Below are 19,388 nucleotides of genomic sequence, written 5' to 3'. Positions count from 1 at the left end.
TTAATGAACACCTGCTCCAGAGCAGTCAGGACCTCAGATTGGGGTGAAGGTACACCTTCCAACAGGACAACGACCCTAAGCATACAGCCAGGACAAAACAGGAGTCTCTGAATGTCCTTGAGTGGCCCGGACTTGAACCCAATCGAACATCTCTGGAGAGATCTAAAAATAGCTGTGCTGTAACTGTACCCATGTTGTGATTGGTTCAGGCATTATACATGTAAAACTGACTGAATGTACTTGTTACTCTGTATTTAGTATGTTTACATTGCATGAACACTTTCCATGGCTGAGCTATAATGACTGTGTTGTAACTGTTTGTGATGATATGAAAGTGGGTTTTATTGTTGCAGTGTATAACCCAGGAAGTTGTTCTAATGTTTACTGAACACATAAGGGACGGTCACGGACTGAGAAAACCATGATGCTTATTTGCTTTTAACAGTGTTGTAATGTGAAACTTTAAAACAAGAATTCAAAAATAAATGGCTGTTTTGTACTGCAGTTGGAATTGTATTTTCTTCTAGACGAAGATGAATCTCATTATAATACAGATGATCAGTGACACTCACTGTAGGTCACAGGTTGCAATCCACTTCCTCATCGGGCTGTCTCGATGCAAACCAAGTTCATTACACAGGGAAATGGGTGCTATTTCTGATATGCTCAGTCACACGACCAGCATGAGGGTACCTTTAGCTCAGTTATTGTACTGTCGTCAGGGTAACCCCAGATTCCTGTTTTGTTGCCAAGGTAACCCCAGGTTGCTTTGTGCTCTCCCCCTGGCATGCAGTTGTTACCATATCCTACTTGGAGCGTCAGAGGGCTTGGGGAGGCCCTTTAGCAACTCTCTGAACAGACACACAGCGTTTGACAACATAATGAGAACACAGGTTACTTCAAACCATATTTTTTTTCAGGGACTGTTGGTAGTTTAGATTGTCCTGAAACGGTAGAAACTGAAAATAACAACATAGCTAAGATGGGAATGAATTGACAAGACAGAAGCATGAAGGAACACTGCATATGAAGAGCCTTTACTCTATGTGCAGTCTGTCTTCCTCTGTTGTACCCTGTTGTAGAGGTGTGGTACCCTGTTGTAGAGGTGTGTTGTACCCTGTTGTAGAGGTGTGTTGTACCCTGTTGTAGAGGTGTTGTACCCTGTTGTAGAGGTGTGTTGTACCCTGTTGTAGAGGTGTGTTGTACCCTGTTGTAGAGGTGTTGTACCCTGTTGTAGAGGTGTGTTGTACCCTGTTGTAGAGGTGTGTTGTACCCTGTTGTAGAGGTGTGTTGTATCCTGTTGTAGAGGTGTGGTGTTGTACCCTGTTGTAGAGGTGTGTGTTGTGTTGTACCCTGTTGTAGAGGTGTTGTGTTGTACCCTGTTGTAGAGGTGTGTTGTACCCTGTTGAAGAGGTGTGTTGTACCCTGTTGTAGAGGTGTGTTGTACCCTGTTGTAGAGGTGTGTTGTACCCTGTTGAAGAGGTGTGTTGTACCCTGTTGAAGAGGTGTGTTGTACCCTGTTGTAGAGGTGTTGTACCCTGTTGTAGAGGTGTGTTGTACCCTGTTGTAGAGGTGTGTGTTGTGTTGTACCCTGTTGTAGAGCTGTGTGTGTGTGTGCGTGTTATACCCTGTTGTAGAGGTGTGTGTGTGTGTTGTACTCTGTTGCAGAGGGGTGTGTGTGTGTTGTACCCTGTTGCAGAGGTGTGTGTTGTACCCTGTTGTAGAGGTGTGTGTTGTACCCTGTTGCAGAGGTGTGTGTTGTACCCTGTTGTAGAGGTGTGTGTTGTACCCTGTTGTAGAGGTGTGTGTTGTACCCTGTTGCAGAGGTGTGTGTTGTACCCTGTTGTAGAGGTGTGTGTTGTACCCTGTTGTAGAGGTGTGTGTTGTACCCTGTTGCAGAGGTGTGTGTTGTACCCTGTTGTAGAGGTGTGTTGTGTTGTACCCTGTTGTAGAGGTGTGTGTTGTGTTGTACCCTGTTGTAGAGGTGTGTGTTGTGTTGTACCCTGTTGTAGAGCTGTGTGTTGTACCCTGTTGTAGAGGTGTGTGTTGTGCCCAGAGCCCCATAGAGCGATACAGCTGATAAATACAAGGAGACTAAGCCAGAGTAGACCCAACAGAACATATATAGTTCCTATACCCAGACAAAGTGTCTGTCTCACGTGTCTCATCTCCTCTGTGAAAGTATTCATCTTCAGGGCAGAAGTGAGCTGTAAACTGACATGCTCTGGTTGAATTTGGGGCTGGGCTGCAGGCTGGGACTCTCTTGCAAGGTCCTCACACTCCCTCTTTTCCTTCTGCCTCTTCCTTCCGGCCTCCCCCTGAGGGCTGCTCTCCCCCTGAGGGCTGCTCTCCCCCCGAGGGCTGCTCTCCCCCCGAGGGCTGCTCTCCCCCCGAGGGCTGCTCTCCCCTGAGGGCTGCTCTCCCCCTGAGGGCTGCTCTCCCCCTGAGGGCTGTTCTTTCCCCGAGGGCTGCTCTCCCCCTGAGGGCTGCTCTCCCCCTGAGGACTGCTCTCCCCCTGAGGGCTGCTCTCCCCTGAGGGCTGCTCTCCCCCTGAGGGCTGCTCTCCCCCGAGGGCTGCTCTCCCCCTGAGGGCTGCTCTCCCCTGAGGACTGCTCTCCCCCTGAGGGCTGCTCTCCCCCCGAGGGCTGCTCTCCAACTGAGGGCTGCTCTCCCCCTGAGGGCTGCTCTCCCCCTGAGGGCTGCTCTCCCCTGAGGACTGCTCTCCCACTGAGGACTGCTCTCCCACTGAGGGCTGCTCTCCCCCTGAGGGCTGCTCTCCCCCTGAGGGCTGCTCTCCCACTGAGGGCTGCTCTCCCCCTGAGGGCTGCTCTCCCCTGAGGGCTGCTCTCCCTCTGAGGGCTGCTCTCCCCTGAGGGCTGCTCTCCCCCTGCCTCTCTCTCCTCCAGTTTCTGGGTTCAGTTGATTGTTGACCTGTGTCATTCTCCTGCAGTAGATCTCCTGTGCCTAGTTCTCCTCCGTGCCTAGGGCCAAGAAAAATACCCTTTTCACGCCGCCGGAAATGCCACTTCTAGTCTAGCGAACACAACTTCCGGCAACATGGCGCCGCATTTGTTTAACAGTACGAGTTCTTTAACGTACATTTGGCTTTCAAAGGTTGAACAAACCGACCTCATATCAAAAACAGTGGCCACTATGTGATATTACTTTCAGGATTTTCTGATCGACTGACGTACAACTGAATGACTTAACAAGAGGCGGTGACAAAAGTCGGATTGATGCTAGCTAGGCAGGGCTGTGTGAACAGCTGATCATGGTTCTGAGGGCAGGGCAGGGCTGTGTGAACAGATGATCATGGTTATGAGGGCAGGGCAGGGCTTTGTGAACAGCTGATCATGGTTCTGAGGGCAGGGCAGGGCTGTGTGAACAGCTGATCATGGTTCTGAGGGCAGGGCAGGGCTGTGTGAACAGCTGATCATGGTTCTGAGGGCAGGGCAGGGCTGTGTGAACAGCTGATCATGGTTCTGAGGGCAGGGCTGTGTGAACAGCTGATCATGGTTCTGAGGGTAGGGCAGGGCTGTGTGAACAGCTGATCATGGTTCTGAGGGCAGGGCAGGGCTGTGTGAACAGCTGATCATGGTTCTGAGGGCAGGGCAGGGCTGTGTGAACAGCTGATCATGATTCTGAGGGCAGGGCTGGGTGAACAGCTGATCATGATTCTGAGGGCAGGGCTGGGTGAACAGCTGATCATGATTCTGAGGGCAGGGCTGGGTGAACAGCTGATCATGATTCTGAGGGCAGGGCAGGGCTGTGTGAACAGCAGATCATGATTCTGAGGGCAGGGCTGGGTGAACAGCTGATCATGATTCTGAGGGCAGGGCTGGGTGAACAGCTGATCATGATTCTGAGGGCAGGGCTGGGTGAACAGCAGCCTCTCTGACAGTCAAACAGCTGCACACAGGCTATAAGATGGTTTCCAGTCACTGTGTAAACTAAAGAAATGGAGGTGATGACAGGCCTGTTACACATAGACACAATACAGCACAAAGCATTTCTCTTATAGGATTCAAACACACACTGACACTTTATTAAAGATCTGAGAAACCTAAAGGGTTAAAGTTCCTTTCTGTGAGCTTGGCAAGCCGAAATGAAAATAGACTGAAGTCAGCCTATCTGATTTCAGATCACACATCTGATGACATGTTTTCTGGTACAGTAGTCTAGCCATGTATTTCTACTGCTGTTACAGAAGTGCTGCCATATCATGTGATCTTTACTCAGGACACAGTGAAACACCAGGGAGTACCAAGGCCCCTGCCCACCAACCCAACTCACAGCCTGAGTGTCAGTGTCACCAGTCTTATCATCCATCTAATTATAACTCTCACAGTTCTCCAAGAATGGAAGTTTAGGTAGGTCTATCCGTGGGCCTAAAATTAGCCCCCCCAGCAACACCCAGCCAGCCAGACCCCCTCTCTGGTCTGCTGTGTTAGAAAGTAACACACCCGTCTCAGCTCTCAGACCCCAGTCCCTGTGTGGATACAGCGACACATTCCTCTTGGCGTCTTCTCCTCTTCTTCCACGTCAGCGATGGACCATGGAGTTATTAAAGAGAGGAAACTTTTACTACCAACGTCCTGAGTAACATTGTTGGCAGAGAGATCACTGGTTGGTGACCCTGTGGGTGAGGTAAGTGGAAAGCATTGTTAACCACCATTTGCTGTGTGGCTCTGGGGTCTTTGGATCATGGTAGCTATAGAAGGAGTTAAATGGGGAATGGGATTGTGTCTGGGATGGATGTTTTTAACAGTCCCCAAATCTGTTGTCTTTTATCATATTTTCCATGATAATTGTTTACGCAAATAGAGAAAAATATTCAGAAACATTTCATTTTCTCAATCAATCTCAACATTATGCCCTTTCTGAAAACTAGTGCATACTCATAAGATGAAGACTTTCACTAATTTAACCCTTATATAGAAATGTCTATTTCAACAAGTGTTCATCCCACTTGGCTCCTAAAAAAACATTTGCCGACGTCTGAGACTAAATGAACTGAATTAGAAAAAGGTTTATAATGTAATACTGTGTATTGAGTTCTATGTGTTCTCTATCTATCCCTGTCTCTATCTATCCCTGTCTCTATCTATCCCTGTTTATTATCTATCCCTGTCTCTATCTATCCCTGTTTATTATCTATCCCTGTCTCTATCTATCCCTGTTTATTATCTATCCCTGTCTCTATCTATCCCTGTTTATTATCTATCCCTGTCTCTATCTATCCCTGTCTCTATCTATCCCTGTTTATTATCTATCCCTGTCTCTATCTATCCCTGTTTATTATCTATCCCTGTCTCTATCTATTCCTGTTTATTATCTATCCCTGTCTCTATCTATTCCTGTTTATTATCTATCCCTGTCTCTATCTATCCCTGTTTATTATCTATCCCTGTCTCTATCTATCCCTGTTTATTATCTATCCCTGTCTCTATCTATCCCTGTTTATTATCTATCCCTGTCTCTATCTATCCCTGTTTATTATCTATCCCTGTCTCTATCTATCCCTGTCTCTATCTATCCCTGTCTCTATCTATCCCTGTCTCTATCTATCCCTGTTTATTATCTATCCCTGTCTCTATCTATCCCTGTTTATTATCTATCCCTGTCTCTATCTATCCCTGTCTCTATCTATTCCTGTCTCTATCTATCCCTGTCTCTATCTATCCCTGTTTATTATCTATCCCTGTCTCTATCTATCCCTGTTTATTATCTATCCCTGTTTATTATCTATCCCTGTCTCTATCTATCCCTGTTTATTATCTATCCCTGTCTCTATCTATCCCTGTTTATTATCTATCCCTGTCTCTATCTATCCCTGTCTCTATCTATCCCTGTTTATTATCTATCCCTGTCTCTATCTATCCCTGTCTCTATCTATCCCTGTCTCTATCTATCCCTGTCTCTATCTATCCCTGTCTCTATCTATCCCTGTCTCTATCTATCACTGTCTCTATCTATCCCTGTCTCTATCTATCCCTGTTTATTATCTATCCCTGTCTCTATCTATCCCTGTCTCTATCTATCCCTGTCTCTATCTATCCCTGTCTCTATCTATCCCTGTCTCTATCTATCCCTGTTTATTATCTATCCCTGTCTCTATCTATCCCTGTCTCTATCTATCCCTGTCTCTATCTATCCCTGTCTCTATCTATCCCTGTTTATTATCTATCCCTGTCTCTATCTATCCCTGTCTCTATCTATCCCTGTCTCTATCTATCCCTGTCTCTATCTATCCCTGTCTCTATCTATCCCTGTCTCTATCTATCCCTGTTTATTATCTATCCCTGTTTATTATCTATCCCTGTCTCTATCTATCCCTGTCTCTATCTATCCCTGTCTCTATCTATCCCTGTTTATTATCTATCCCTGTCTCTATCTATCCCTGTCTCTATCTATCCCTGTCTCTATCTATCCCTGTTTATTATCTATCCCTGTCTCTATCTATCCCTGTTTATTATCTATCCCTGTCTCTATCTATCCCTGTCTCTATCTATCCCTGTTTATTATCTATCCCTGTTTATTCTCTATCCCTGTCTCTATCTATCCCTGTTTATTATCTATCCCTGTTTATTATCTATCCCTGTCTCTATCTATCCCTGTTTATTATCTATCCCTGTCTCTATCTATCCCTGTTTATTATCTATCCCTGTCTCTATCTATCCCTGTCTCTATCTATCCCTGTTTATTATCTATCCCTGTTTATTCTCTATCCCTGTCTCTATCTATCCCTGTTTATTATCTATCCCTGTTTATTCTCTATCCCTGTCTCTATCTATCCCTGTTTATTATCTATCCCTGTTTATTCTCTATCCCTGTCTCTATCTATCCCTGTTTATTATCTATCCCTGTTTATTCTCTATCCCTGTCTCTATCTATCCCTGTTTATTATCTATCCCTGTTTATTCTCTATCCCTGTCTCTATCTATCCCTGTTTATTATCTATCCCTGTTTATTCTCTATCCCTGTCTCTATCTATCCCTGTTTATTATCTATCCCTGTCTCTATCTATCCCTGTTTATTATCTATCCCTGTCTCTATCTATCCCTGTTTATTATCTATCCCTGTCTCTATCTATCCCTGTTTATTATCTATCCCTGTCTCTATCTATCCCTGTTTATTATCTATCCCTGTCTCTATCTATCCCTGTTTATTCTCTATCCCTGTCTCTATCTATCCCTGTTTATTATCTATCCCTGTTTATTATCTATCCCTGTCTCTATCTATCCCTGTTTATTATCTATCCCTGTTTATTATCTATCCCTGTCTCTATCTATCCCTGTTTATTATCTATCCCTGTCTCTATCTATCCCTGTTTATTATCTATCCCTGTTTATTATCTATCCCTGTCTCTATCTATCCCTGTTTATTCTCTATCCCTGTCTCTATCTATCCCTGTCTCTATCTATCCCTGTTTATTATCTATCCCTGTTTATTATCTATCCCTGTTTATTATCTATCCCTGTCTCTATCTATCCCTGTTTATTATCTATCCCTGTCTCTATCTATCCCTGTCTCTATCTATCCCTGTTTATTATCTATCCCTGTCTCTATCTATCCCTGTTTATTATCTATCCCTGTCTCTATCTATCCCTGTTTATTATCTATCCCTGTCTCTATCTATCCCTGTTTATTATCTATCCCTGTCTCTATCTATCCCTGTTTATTATCTATCCCTGTCTCTATCTATCCCTGTTTATTATCTATCCCTGTCTCTATCTATCCCTGTCTCTATCTATCCCTGTTTATTATCTATCCCTGTCTCTATCTATCCCTGTCTCTATCTATCCCTGTCTCTATCTATCCCTGTTTATTATCTATCCCTGTCTCTATCTATCCCTGTTTATTATCTATCCCTGTCTCTATCTATCCCTGTTTATTATCTATCCCTGTTTATTATCTATCCCTGTTTATTATCTATCCCTGTTTATTATCTATCCCTGTCTCTATCTATCCCTGTTTATTATCTATCCCTGTCTCTATCTATCCCTGTTTATTATCTATCCCTGTCTCTATCTATCCCTGTTTATTATCTATCCCTGTCTCTATCTATCCCTGTCTCTATCTATCCCTGTTTATTATCTATCCCTGTCTCTATCTATCCCTGTTTATTATCTATCCCTGTTTATTATCTATCCCTGTCTCTATCTATCCCTGTCTCTATCTATCCCTGTTTATTATCTATCCCTGTCTCTATCTATCCCTGTCTCTATCTATCCCTGTCTCTATCTATCCCTGTTTATTATCTATCCCTGTCTCTATCTATCCCTGTTTATTATCTATCCCTGTCTCTATCTATCCCTGTTTATTATCTATCCCTGTCTCTATCTATCCCTGTCTCTATCTATCCCTGTTTATCTATCTGTCTCTATCTATCCTGTCTCTATCTATCCCTGTTTATTATCTATCCCTGTTTATTATCTATCCCTGTCTCTATCTATCCCTGTCTCTATCTATCCCTGTTTATTATCTATCCCTGTCTCTATCTATCCCTGTCTCTATCTATCCCTGTCTCTATCTATCCCTGTTTATTATCTATCCCTGTCTCTATCTATCCCTGTTTATTATCTATCCCTGTCTCTATCTATCCCTGTTTATTATCTATCCCTGTCTCTATCTATCCCTGTTTATTATCTATCCCTGTCTCTATCTATCCCTGTCTCTATCTATCCCTGTTTATTCTCTATCCCTGTCTCTATCGATCCCTGTCTCTATCTATCCCTGTTTATTATCTATCCCTGTCTCTATCTATCCCTGTTTATTATCTATCCCTGTCTCTATCTATCCCTGTTTATTATCTATCCCTGTCTCTATCTATCCCTGTTTATTATCTATCCCTGTCTCTATCTATCCCTGTTTATTATCTATCCCTGTCTCTATCTATCCCTGTTTATTATCTATCCCTGTTTATTATCTATCCCTGTCTCTATCTATCCCTGTCTCTATCTATCCCTGTCTCTATCTATCCCTGTTTATTATCTATCCCTGTCTCTATCTATCCCTGTTTATTATCTATCCCTGTCTCTATCTATCCCTGTCTCTATCTATCCCTGTCTCTATCTATCCCTGTTTATTCTCTATCCCTGTCTCTATCGATCCCTGTCTCTATCTATCCCTGTTTATTATCTATCCCTGTCTCTATCTATCCCTGTTTATTATCTATCCCTGTCTCTATCTATCCCTGTTTATTATCTATCCCTGTCTCTATCTATCCCTGTTTATTATCTATCCCTGTCTCTATCTATCCCTGTTTATTATCTATCCCTGTCTCTATCTATCCCTGTTTATTATCTATCCCTGTTTATTATCTATCCCTGTCTCTATCTATCCCTGTCTCTATCGATCCCTGTCTCTATCTATCCCTGTCTCTATCTATCCCTGTTTATTATCTATCCCTGTCTCTATCTATCCCTGTTTATTATCTATCCCTGTCTCTATCTATCCCTGTTTATTATCTATCCCTGTCTCTATCTATCCCTGTCTCTATCGATCCCTGTCTCTATCTATCCCTGTTTATTATCTATCCCTGTCTCTATCTATCCCTGTTTATTATCTATCCCTGTCTCTATCTATCCCTGTCTCTATCTATCCCTGTCTCTATCTATCCCTGTTTATTATCTATTCCTGTCTCTATCTATCCATGTCTCTATCTATCCCTGTCTCTATCTATCCCTGTCTCTATCTATCCCTGTTTATTATCTATCCCTGTCTCTATCTATTCCTGTTTATTATCTATCCCTGTCTCTATCTATCCCTGTTTATTATCTATCCCTGTCTCTATCTATCCCTGTCTCTATCTATCCCTGTCTCTATCTATCCCTGTCTCTATCTATTCCTGTTTATTATCTATCCCTGTCTCTATCTATTCCTGTTTATTCTCTATCCCTGTCTCTATCTATCCCTGTCTCTATCTATCCCTGTTTATTATCTATCCCTGTCTCTATCTATCCCTGTTTATTCTCTATCCCTGTCTCTATCTATTCCTGTCTCTATCTATCCCTGTTTATTATCTATCCCTGTCTCTATCTATCCCTGTTTATTATCTATCCCTGTCTCTATCTATCCCTGTTTATTCTCTATCCCTGTCTCTATCTATTCCTGTTTATTCTCTATCCCTGTTTAATCTCTATCCCTGTCTCTATCTATTCCTGTCTCTATCTATTCCTGTTTATTATCTATCCCTGTCTCTATCTATTCCTGTCTCTATCTATCCCTGTCTCTATCTATCCCTGTTTATTCTCTATCCCTGTTTATTCTCTATCCCTGTCAATTCAATTCAATTCAATTCAATTCAAGGGCTTTATTGGCATGGGAAACATGTGTTAACATTGCCAAAGCAAGTGAGGTAGACAACATACAAAGTGAAAATATAAAGTGAAAAACAACAAAAATTAACAGTAAACATTACACATACAGAGGTTTCAAAACAGTAAAGACATTACAAATGTCATATTATATATATATATATATACAGTGTTTTAACAATGTACAAATGGTTAAAGAACACAAGATAAAATAAATAAGCATAAATATGGGTTGTATTTACAATAGTGTGTGTTCTTCACTGGTTGCCCTTTTCTCGTGGCAACAGGTCACAAATCTTGCTGCTGTGATGGCACACTGTGGAATTTCACCCAGTAGATATGGGAGTTTTTCAAATTTGGATTTGTTTTCGAATTCTTTGTGGATCTGTGTAATCTGAGGGAAATATGTCTCTCTAATATGGTCATACATTGGGCAGGAGGTTAGGAGGTGCAGCTCAGTTTCCACCTCATTTTGTGGGCAGTGAGCACATAGCCTGTCTTCTCTTGAGAGCCATGTCTGCCTACGGCGGCCTTTCTCAATAGCAAGGCTATGCTCACTGAGTCTGTACATAGTCAAAGCTTTCCTTAATTTTGGGTCAGTCACAGTGGTCAGGTATTCTGCCGCTGTGTACTCTCTGTTTAGGGCCAAATAGCATTCTAGTTTGCTCTGTTTTTTTGTTAATTCTTTCCAATGTGTCAAGTAATTATCTTTTTGTTTTCTCATGATTTGGTTGGGTCTAATTGTGCTGTTGTCCTGGGGCTCTGTAGGGTGTGTTTGTGTTTGTGAACAGAGCCCCAGGACCAGCTTGCTTAGGGGACTCTTCTCCAGGTTCATCTCTCTGTAGGTGATGGCTTTGTTATGGAAGGTTTGTGAATCACTTCCTTTTAGGTGGTTGTAGAATTTAACGGCTCTTTTCTGGATTTTGATAATTAGTGGGTATCGGCCTAATTCTGCTCTGCATGCATTATTTGGTGTTCTACGTTGTACACGGAGGATATTTTTGCAGAATTCTGCGTGCAGAGTCTCAATTTGGTGTTTGTCCCATTTTGTGAAGTCTTGGTTGGTGAGCGGACCCCAGACCTCACAACCATAAAGGGCAATGGGCTCTATGACTGATTCAAGTATTTTTAGCCAAATCCTAATTGGTATGTCTCTATCTATCTATCTATCTATCTATCTATCTATCTATCTATCTATCTATCTATCTATCTATCCCTGTCTCTATTCTCTATCCCTGTTTATTCTCTATCCCTGTCTCTATCTATCCCTGTCTCTATCTATTCCTGTCTCTATCTATTCCTGTTTAATCTCTATCCCTGTCTCTATCTATCCCTGTCTCTATCTATTCCTGTCTCTATCTATCCCTGTCTCTATCTATTCCTGTCTCTATCTATTCCTGTCTCTATCTATCCCTGTCTCTATCTATTCCTGTCTCTATCTATTCCTGTCTCTATCTATCCCTGTCTCTATCTATTCCTGTTTATTCTCTATCCCTGTCTCTATCTATTCCTGTTTAATCTCTATCCCTGTCTCTATCTATCCCTGTCTCTATCTATCCCTGTCTCTATCTATTCCTGTTTAATCTCTATCCCTGTCTCTATCTATCCCTGTCTCTATCTATCCCTGTCTCTATCTATTCCTGTTTATTCTCTATCCCTGTCTCTATCTATTCCTGTTTATTCTCTATCCCTGTCTCTATCTATTCCTGTTTATTCTCTATCCCTGTCTCTATCTATTCCTGTTTATTCTCTATCCCTGTCTCTTTCTATCCCTGTCTCTATCTATTCCTGTTTATTCTCTATCCCTGTCTCTATCTATTCCTGTTTAATCTCTATCCCTGTCTCTATCTATCCCTGTCTCTATCTATTCCTGTTTATTCTCTATCCCTGTCTCTATATATTCCTGTTTATTCTCTATCCCTGTCTCTATCTATTCCTGTCTCTATCTATCCCTGTCTCTATCTATCCCTGTCTCTCTCTATTCCTATTTATTCTCTATCCCTGTCTCTATCTATTCCTGTTTATTCTCTATCCCTGTCTCTATCTATTCCCTGTCTCTATCTATTCCTGTTTATTCCCTATCCCTGTCTCTATCTATTCCTGTCTATCTATTCCCTGTCTATTATCTATTCCATGTCTCTATCTTTTCCTGTCTCTATCTATTCCATGTCTCTATCTATTCCGTCTCTATCTATTCCTGTCTCTATCTATTCCCTGTCTATGATCTATTCCGTCTCTATATATTCCTGTCTCTATCTATTTCCTGTCTATTATCTATTTCCTGTCTATTATCTATTCCCTGTCTCAATCTATTCCCGGTCTATTATCTTTAATCTATTCCTGTCCTGAAGCACAGATGAGGGGCGGCAGGGTAGCCTAGAGGTTAGAGTGTTGTACTAGTAACCGGAAGGTTGCAAGTTCAAACCCTCCAAGCTGACAAGGTACAAATCTGTCATTCTACCCCTGAACAAGGCCACTGTTCCTAGGCCGTCATTGAAAATAAGAATTTGTTCTTAACTGACTTGCCTAGTTAAATGGTAAAAAAAGAGAGCTGGTACAAACCCAGTCAGTTTAGCTATGTGGGGCGGCAGGGTAGCCTAGTGGTTAGAGCGTTGGACTAGTAACCGGAAGGTTGCGAGTTCAAACCCCCGAGCTGACAAGGTACAAATCTGTCGTTCTGCCCCTGAACAGGCAGTTAACCCACTGTTCCCAGGCCGTCATTGAAAATAAGAATTTGTTCTTAACTGACTTGCCTGGCTAAATAAAGGTAAAAAAAAAAAAAAAAAAAAAAAAAAAAAAAAAAAAATGTGTCTGTATTCTCTGTTTCTAATGCTGGTGACAATATACATTTTCCCTACGAGGATCTATAAAGTTTATTCATTCAATTATTTATATTCCCCTCCCCTCTCTCTCTCTCTCTTTCTTTTTGTCTCTCTCTCTACCATTCTCTCTCTCTCTCTTTCTTTGTCTCTCTCTCTCGTTCTCTTTCTTTTTGTCTCTCTCTCTCGTTCTCTTTCTTTGTCTCTCTCTCTCGTTCTCTTTCTTTTTGTCTCTCTCTCTCGTTCTCTTTCTTTTTGTCTCTCTCTCTCGTTCTCTTTCTTTTTGTCTCTCTCTCTCGTTCTCTTTCTTTTTGTCTCTCTCTCTCGTTCTCTTTCTTTGTCTCTCTCTCACTTTCTCTTTCTTTTTGTCTCTCTCTCTCGTTCTCTTTCTTTTTGTCTCTCTCTCTCGTTCTCTTTCTTTTTGTCTCTCTCTCTCGTTCTCTTTCCTTTTGTCTCTCTCTCTACCATTCTCTCTCTCTCTCTTTCTTTTTGTCTCTCTCTCTACCATTCTCTCTCTCTCTCTTTCTTTGTCTCTCTCTCTCGTTCTCTTTCTTTTTGTCTCTCTCTCTCGTTCTCTTTCTTTTTGTCTCTCTCTCTCGTTCTCTTTCTTTTTGTCTCTCTCTCTCGTTCTCTTTCTTTTTGCCTCTCTCTCTCTCTCTCTCTCTCTCTCTCTCTCTCTCTCTCTCTCTCTCTCTCTCTTCTCTCTCTCTCTCATCAGATGGATGAGTTGCAACTGTTATATCTATAGTAACAGTATGGTCCTAGACAGTATCAACACAGCCACCAACCCTCTCAAGATGAGTCTAATGGATGTCTCCAAGATCTTCTCTCTGCTTCAGCCCAAGGAAGAGGATGAGGAGGACAATGAGCATGGCCAGGTACAACCAATGAGCTTGCAGTGCTTTGTAACTTAGCAACCTATCACTGGGACAGCATCAGTAGACTTACACAGCATCAGACCCACTGGGGTGACTTCCCAAGTCTATATGGGTGTGACCTAACTAGGGTCGTATTCATTTGGAGACTCCGTAGCAAAGAGTTTCAAAATTATGTCCAACAGAAAATGTCAGCGAACACATCTTATTGATGGGGCGGCATGTAGCCTAGTGGTTAGAGTGTTGGACTAGTAACCAAAAGGTTGCAAAATCGAATCCCCGAGATGATAAGGTAACAAGGTAATCTGAGACAAGATAGAGACAATCTGATAAGGTAACAAATCTGTTATTCTGCCCATTAACAAGGCACTGTTCCTAGCCTGTCATTGACAATAAGAATTTGTTCCTAACTGACATGCCTAGTTAAATAAAAAATATCTTATTGAACAAGTTCAGATAGCATCTCTCTGTTTTGTTTTGAGTGTAGTGAATGCTACCCAGCAGTGCAACCCAATAACACGGTGTGTATGGTAAGTGGAGGTATAATACTGCTCTGTTCCCCAGGCTCTGAACCAGGCAGTGAGCAGTGGTGACGTGGTGGTGTTAGCTGAGCTGTTGTCCCAGGAGAGCTACAGAAAGTCTATCAACAGCAGAAGCGGCTGGGGGATCCCTGTTACCCCTCTACGGACCTCCGCAGCACACGGAAACCTGAGGTGTCTGGAACTCCTGCTGGAGCACGGAGCGGAGGTGAGATATACCGATAGAAGACTTTGGGCTAGCTTCTCCAACCCAGACACCTGACATGGTTTATTATAGGGTTGATTCAAACAACGGTCCTTTACTCTATGTTACTGTAAAAGCCCGTTGTGACAGCTGCTGACATGGTTTATTATACGGTTGATTCAAACAACGGTCCTTTACTCTATGTTACTGTAAAAGCCCGTTGTGACAGCTGCTGACATGGTTTATTATACGGTTGATTCAAACAACGGTCCTTTACTCTATGTTACTGTAAAAGCCCGTTGTGACAGCTGCTGACATGGTTTATTATACGGTTGATTCAAACAACGGTCCTTTACTCTATGTTACTGTAAAAGCCCGTTGTGACAGCTGCTGACATGGTTTATTATACGGTTGATTCAAACAACGGTCCTTTACTCTATGTTACTGTAAAAGCCCGTTGTGACAGCTGCTGACATAAAAAAGGGCTTTCTAAATAAATGTGATTTAACCTATTGATTAATTATTGTTTGGTGATTGATTGGTTTTACAGGTGGACAGTCTAGATGTGAAGGCCCAGACCCCTCTGTTTACAGCGGTCAGTGGTAAACACCTGGACTGTGTTGTGGTGTTACTGAAGGCTGGAGCCGACCCCAACGGCAGCCCGTACAACAACTGTTCCCCGGTGCTGACCGCCGCCCGCGAGGGAGACGTGGAGGTCCTCAGGGAGCTGCTTCAGTTCGGAGCCGAGGTCGACGTCTGGCTCAAAGTCCCTGAGTGGGCCTCCAACGCCACAGCCTGCAGGGGACCCCTGTACATATCCGCTGTATATGGACACCTGGACTGTTTTAAGCTGCTGCTGCTCCATGGGGCTAATCCTAACTATAACTGTAAGTCAGAGAAGATGCTGGCCAGGATCAAGCAGCCCAAGACGGTGCTGGATATGTGTCTGAGGTATGACTGTGGAGTGGAATACATACAGCTGCTCATAGACTTTGGGGCAGACATGTATCTGCCCACGTTGATTATTGACAAGACCACCAAGCAGAACGAAGCGGTGGCTTTGCTGCTCAAGGAGAGAGGTGAGAACATCACACACACTTGTTAAACAGTTGTTACAGATTCGTTACATTTGTTACATATTTGACCTTCACATATTCAGTCTGTTCTGTATCTCTAACTGATTGACGGTTGTTAATGATGAGAACACTGGAGACTTTCTCGATTTTCACTGAATTAACTAGAACCTCCCCTGAATTAACTAGAACCTCCCCTGAATTAACTAGAACCTCCCCTGTGTTTTGTTTCCAGTTTGTCCCAATACTCTGATGTCACAGACACGGCTCGCGATACGGAGCTACCTCCCCGTGGTTAATAAAATGACGTCCATAGACTGCTTGGACATTCCCCAGATACTGAGGAACTACCTGAAACATCTCCCCTGACCTCTATCTCCTGACCTCTGAACTCTGTATGATGAAGATGATGTCACAAATAGATACCCTATATGGCTCTCAATATGGGATTCCTCTGCTTCATCTCCACTGTTCTGAAAACACATTTTAGGTGAAAGCAATATGGAGGAGGATTTCTGCAAAATGTAAACAAAAAGTGTGATAATTTCATACTGTCTTCTACTGTCTCTACTGAGTGCGACATGGGCTGCAAAGCCCAGTTTTGTTCTGTTTTTATTGGAAGTGTGAATAATAATTATGCCAAGTTTGCCTTTGAATAGTTGTAGAGGTTTAATTAGAAGAAACACATTTATTTAACTTAATCTCTGTGATTGAATTCAGCACACCGTGCGTAAATGTAATCATTGGAAATTGGTTGAAGTCAACTGAAACCATGGTGAAGACACTGCCCTCTTCTGGACAGTTATATAAGTGCACAGAGCTTCAGGAGAAACATTTTGTAAGTGTAAAGCCATAAGTAACCACTAGGTGTCACACTACCACAGTAAATGTATTCTCCGTCTATGAAATCACTGCTCACCGTTTGGAAGTAATCTTTAGTCAAGCTACAAAAACAATGTAATTTGTGGAATCTCTCTCACATTATGAGTTACCTTGCTGAAGACTGAAGTTATTCAGTTAATTCTGAGGCTTTAGCTCAATGACATAGTCTTGTGGATTGCGCAAGACCCAGGTTCAAACCCAATCATTCAATCCCAGGTTCAAACCCAGTCGGTCAAACAGAGGTTCTAACCTGGTTTCAAAAAACAAATAAGCAACGGCACAACGCCTGTCCCCTACTTGACCCAGATAGTTTGCATGTATGTATTCATATGTAGGCTACGTGTGCCTTTTTAAAAAATGTATGTAGTTCTGTCCTTGAGCTGTTCTTGTCTATTAATGTTCTGTATCATGTCATGTTTCATGTTTTGTGTGGAACCCCAGGAAGACTGGCTGCTGCTTTTGCAACAGCTAATGGGGATCCTAATAAAATACCAAATACCCAAATAAAAAAAACTGGTTTAAACCCAGTCAGTCAGAGGAGCAGCAAACAAACAGGAAGAAGACATTGCCTTATTTTAACAGAATAATTCGTACACACACAGGATATGACATCACATTACAGGATGAGCATATCCTGTCTAACGTCCCCATTGACCTTACGACACAGTTCAGTATATAGAGGTTTTAATTTCAACTAAAGTACAGTTATATCAGAAGTGGTTCCGTTTTTACAGTGAAATACAACGTAATAATTCCCAGTGCTCTTTGATTACATCAAAACATATAGACTTTTCAACGGTCCCCCTTCACAGTTTCAGCATTTGAATAGGCATGACTTAGTTTCAGAGTTGGCTTTTCAATTTCCACAACCAATCAAAACAAACAATCTAAGGTCAGAGAGAAAATATATGTTCCTGCTATTTGTACTGTACAAACATGGTGATGACATTTCAGACTGTCAGATAAAATAGGAGTCATACCAGAGTCCAACCCCCCCCCAACCCCCCCCCATTCTAGATGGCAATGTGAATGTACAGTGAACAGCCCAGTAGCTCCAACTAAACTTGTTACTTGTCTTGTTATCTGTTTCAGTGTCCATACATTAGTACCCTGACTGTTCTGAAACCAACTAGAGAAAAGCAACAAGGATTTGTAATGATGACTGTGTGTACATCCCAGTGGCAACCTATTCCCTGTATAGTGTACTCCTTTTGATCAGGGCCTATAGATACTAGAGAATATGATGCCATTTGGGACAAAACCAGGGCACAGTATGTATAATGTCTGCTACAGATTTCTCATATCATATCATTACATGGAATGAAACAGTGGAAGGTTGTAAAATAATGGAAAGCAGGTTGGTTGTTAAAAGAGAAAACCACATCTTCAAAGAGTTCATCTCATGTGTCATGCAGAACTCTGGATGCCACAAAACACCATGCATCTACCTGGTACTGAGGCTAGAACTGGGTCTCTGGTACTGGGGATAGAACTGGGTCTCTGGTACTGAGGATAGAACTGGGTCTCTGGTACTGAGGCTAGAACTGGGTCTCTGGTACTGGGGATAGAACTGGGTCTCTGGTACTGAGGATAGAACTGGGTCTCTGGTACTGGGGATAGAACTGGGTCTCTGGTACTGAGGCTAGAACTGGGTTTCTGGTACTGAGGATAGAACTGGGTCTCTGGTACTGAGGCTAGAACTGGGTCTCTGGTACTGAGGATAGAACTGGGTCTCTGGTACTGAGGATAGAACTGAGTCTCTGGTACTGAGACTAGAACTGGGTCTCTGGTACTGAGGATAGAACTGGGTCCCTGGTACTGAGGATAGAACTGAGTCTCTGGTACTGAGACTAGAACTGGGTCTCTGGTGTTGAGGATAGAACTGGGTCTCTGGTACTGAGGATAGAACTGGGTCTCTGGTATTGAGGATAGAACTGGGTCTCTGGTACTGAGACTAGAACTGGGTCTCTGGTATTGAGGATAGAACTGGGTCTCTGGTACTGAGACTAGAACTGGGTCTCTGGTACTGAGGCTAGAACTGGGTCTTTGGTACTGAGACTAGAACTGGGTCTCTGGTACTGAGGCTGGAACTGGGTCTCTGGTACTGAGGATAGAACTGGGTCTCTGGTACTGAGGCTAGAACTGGGTCTCTGGTACTGAGGATAGAACTGGGTCCCTGGTATTGAGGATAGAACTGGGTCTCTGGTACTGAGACTAGAACTGGGTCCCTGGTACTGAGACTAGAACTGGGTCTCTGGTACTGATACTAGAACTGGGTCTCTGGTACTGAGGCTGGAACTGGATCTCAAATGGGACCCTATTACCATTATAGTGCCCTACTTTTGAACAGGACCCATGGAGCACTGGTCAAAGTAGTGCACTATATAGGGAATAGGGTGCCATTTGAGATGCAAACCTAAAACTGAAACAACACTGTTGGCTGTCTCCAACGCAAAATACCAATATTGTAATATCATATATGATCTGTTGTTTATACAGTATGCACATGTAGCTAGCTGCTAGTCACAGGTAGTATGACAGTTCTGTCTGTTTCCTCACCATTTCATGTAGCTAGCTGCTAGTCACAGGTAGTATGACTGTTCTGTCTGTTTCCTCACCATTTTATGTCAGTTAGCTTCTCAAAACTGTGGATGTTGAATTGGAAAAGAAATGTAAATAAACCAAATGCTGACTAAC

At 42.7% G+C, this 19,388-nt stretch overlaps 1 protein-coding gene across 3 annotated transcripts; it reads left to right on the top strand.

Moving 5' to 3' along the window:
- Positions 1-4,433: 4,433 nt before the first annotated feature.
- On the top strand, positions 4,434-19,388 carry LOC139391127 (ankyrin repeat and SOCS box protein 12-like). 3 transcript variants are annotated; one of them, XR_011629564.1, is made up of 6 exons: positions 4,434-4,647; positions 13,857-14,016; positions 14,578-14,760; positions 15,287-15,815; positions 16,045-18,722; positions 18,983-19,388. XR_011629564.1 is itself a non-coding variant. In XM_071138675.1 (6 exons), the coding sequence occupies exons 3-6, from the start codon at positions 13,861-13,863 to the stop codon at positions 16,176-16,178; spliced, it is 1,002 nt and encodes a 333-aa protein (XP_070994776.1). In that variant the 5' UTR covers positions 4,442-4,647; positions 12,676-12,760; positions 13,857-13,860; the 3' UTR covers positions 16,179-18,826. The 3 variants fall into 3 exon arrangements, 2 of the variants coding, with proteins under 2 accessions (XP_070994776.1, XP_070994775.1); XM_071138675.1 differs by lacking the exon at positions 18,983-19,388 and adding an exon at positions 12,676-12,760 and having other exon boundaries at positions 4,442-4,647; positions 16,045-18,826; XM_071138674.1 differs by lacking the exon at positions 18,983-19,388 and having other exon boundaries at positions 4,497-4,647; positions 16,045-18,826.

This window comes from Oncorhynchus clarkii, chromosome 31, assembly GCF_045791955.1.
Source record: "Oncorhynchus clarkii lewisi isolate Uvic-CL-2024 chromosome 31, UVic_Ocla_1.0, whole genome shotgun sequence".
NCBI classification, from domain to species: Eukaryota; Metazoa; Chordata; class Actinopteri; order Salmoniformes; family Salmonidae; genus Oncorhynchus; species Oncorhynchus clarkii.
Note: the sequence above shows the minus strand (reverse complement) of the source record. Positions and strands in the feature narration are given on the sequence as shown.

Bases quoted from the DNA above. Each gene is read 5' to 3' on its own strand.
- LOC139391127 (XM_071138675.1), top strand. From the start codon at position 13,861: ATGAGTTGCAACTGTTATATCTATAGTAACAGTATGGTCCTAGACAGT. The intron at 14,017-14,577 runs GTACAACCAATG...TCTGTTCCCCAG, and splicing joins AGGACAATGAGCATGGCCAG to GCTCTGAACCAGGCAGTGAG. The intron at 15,816-16,044 runs GTGAGAACATCA...TTTTGTTTCCAG, and splicing joins TTTGCTGCTCAAGGAGAGAG to TTTGTCCCAATACTCTGATG.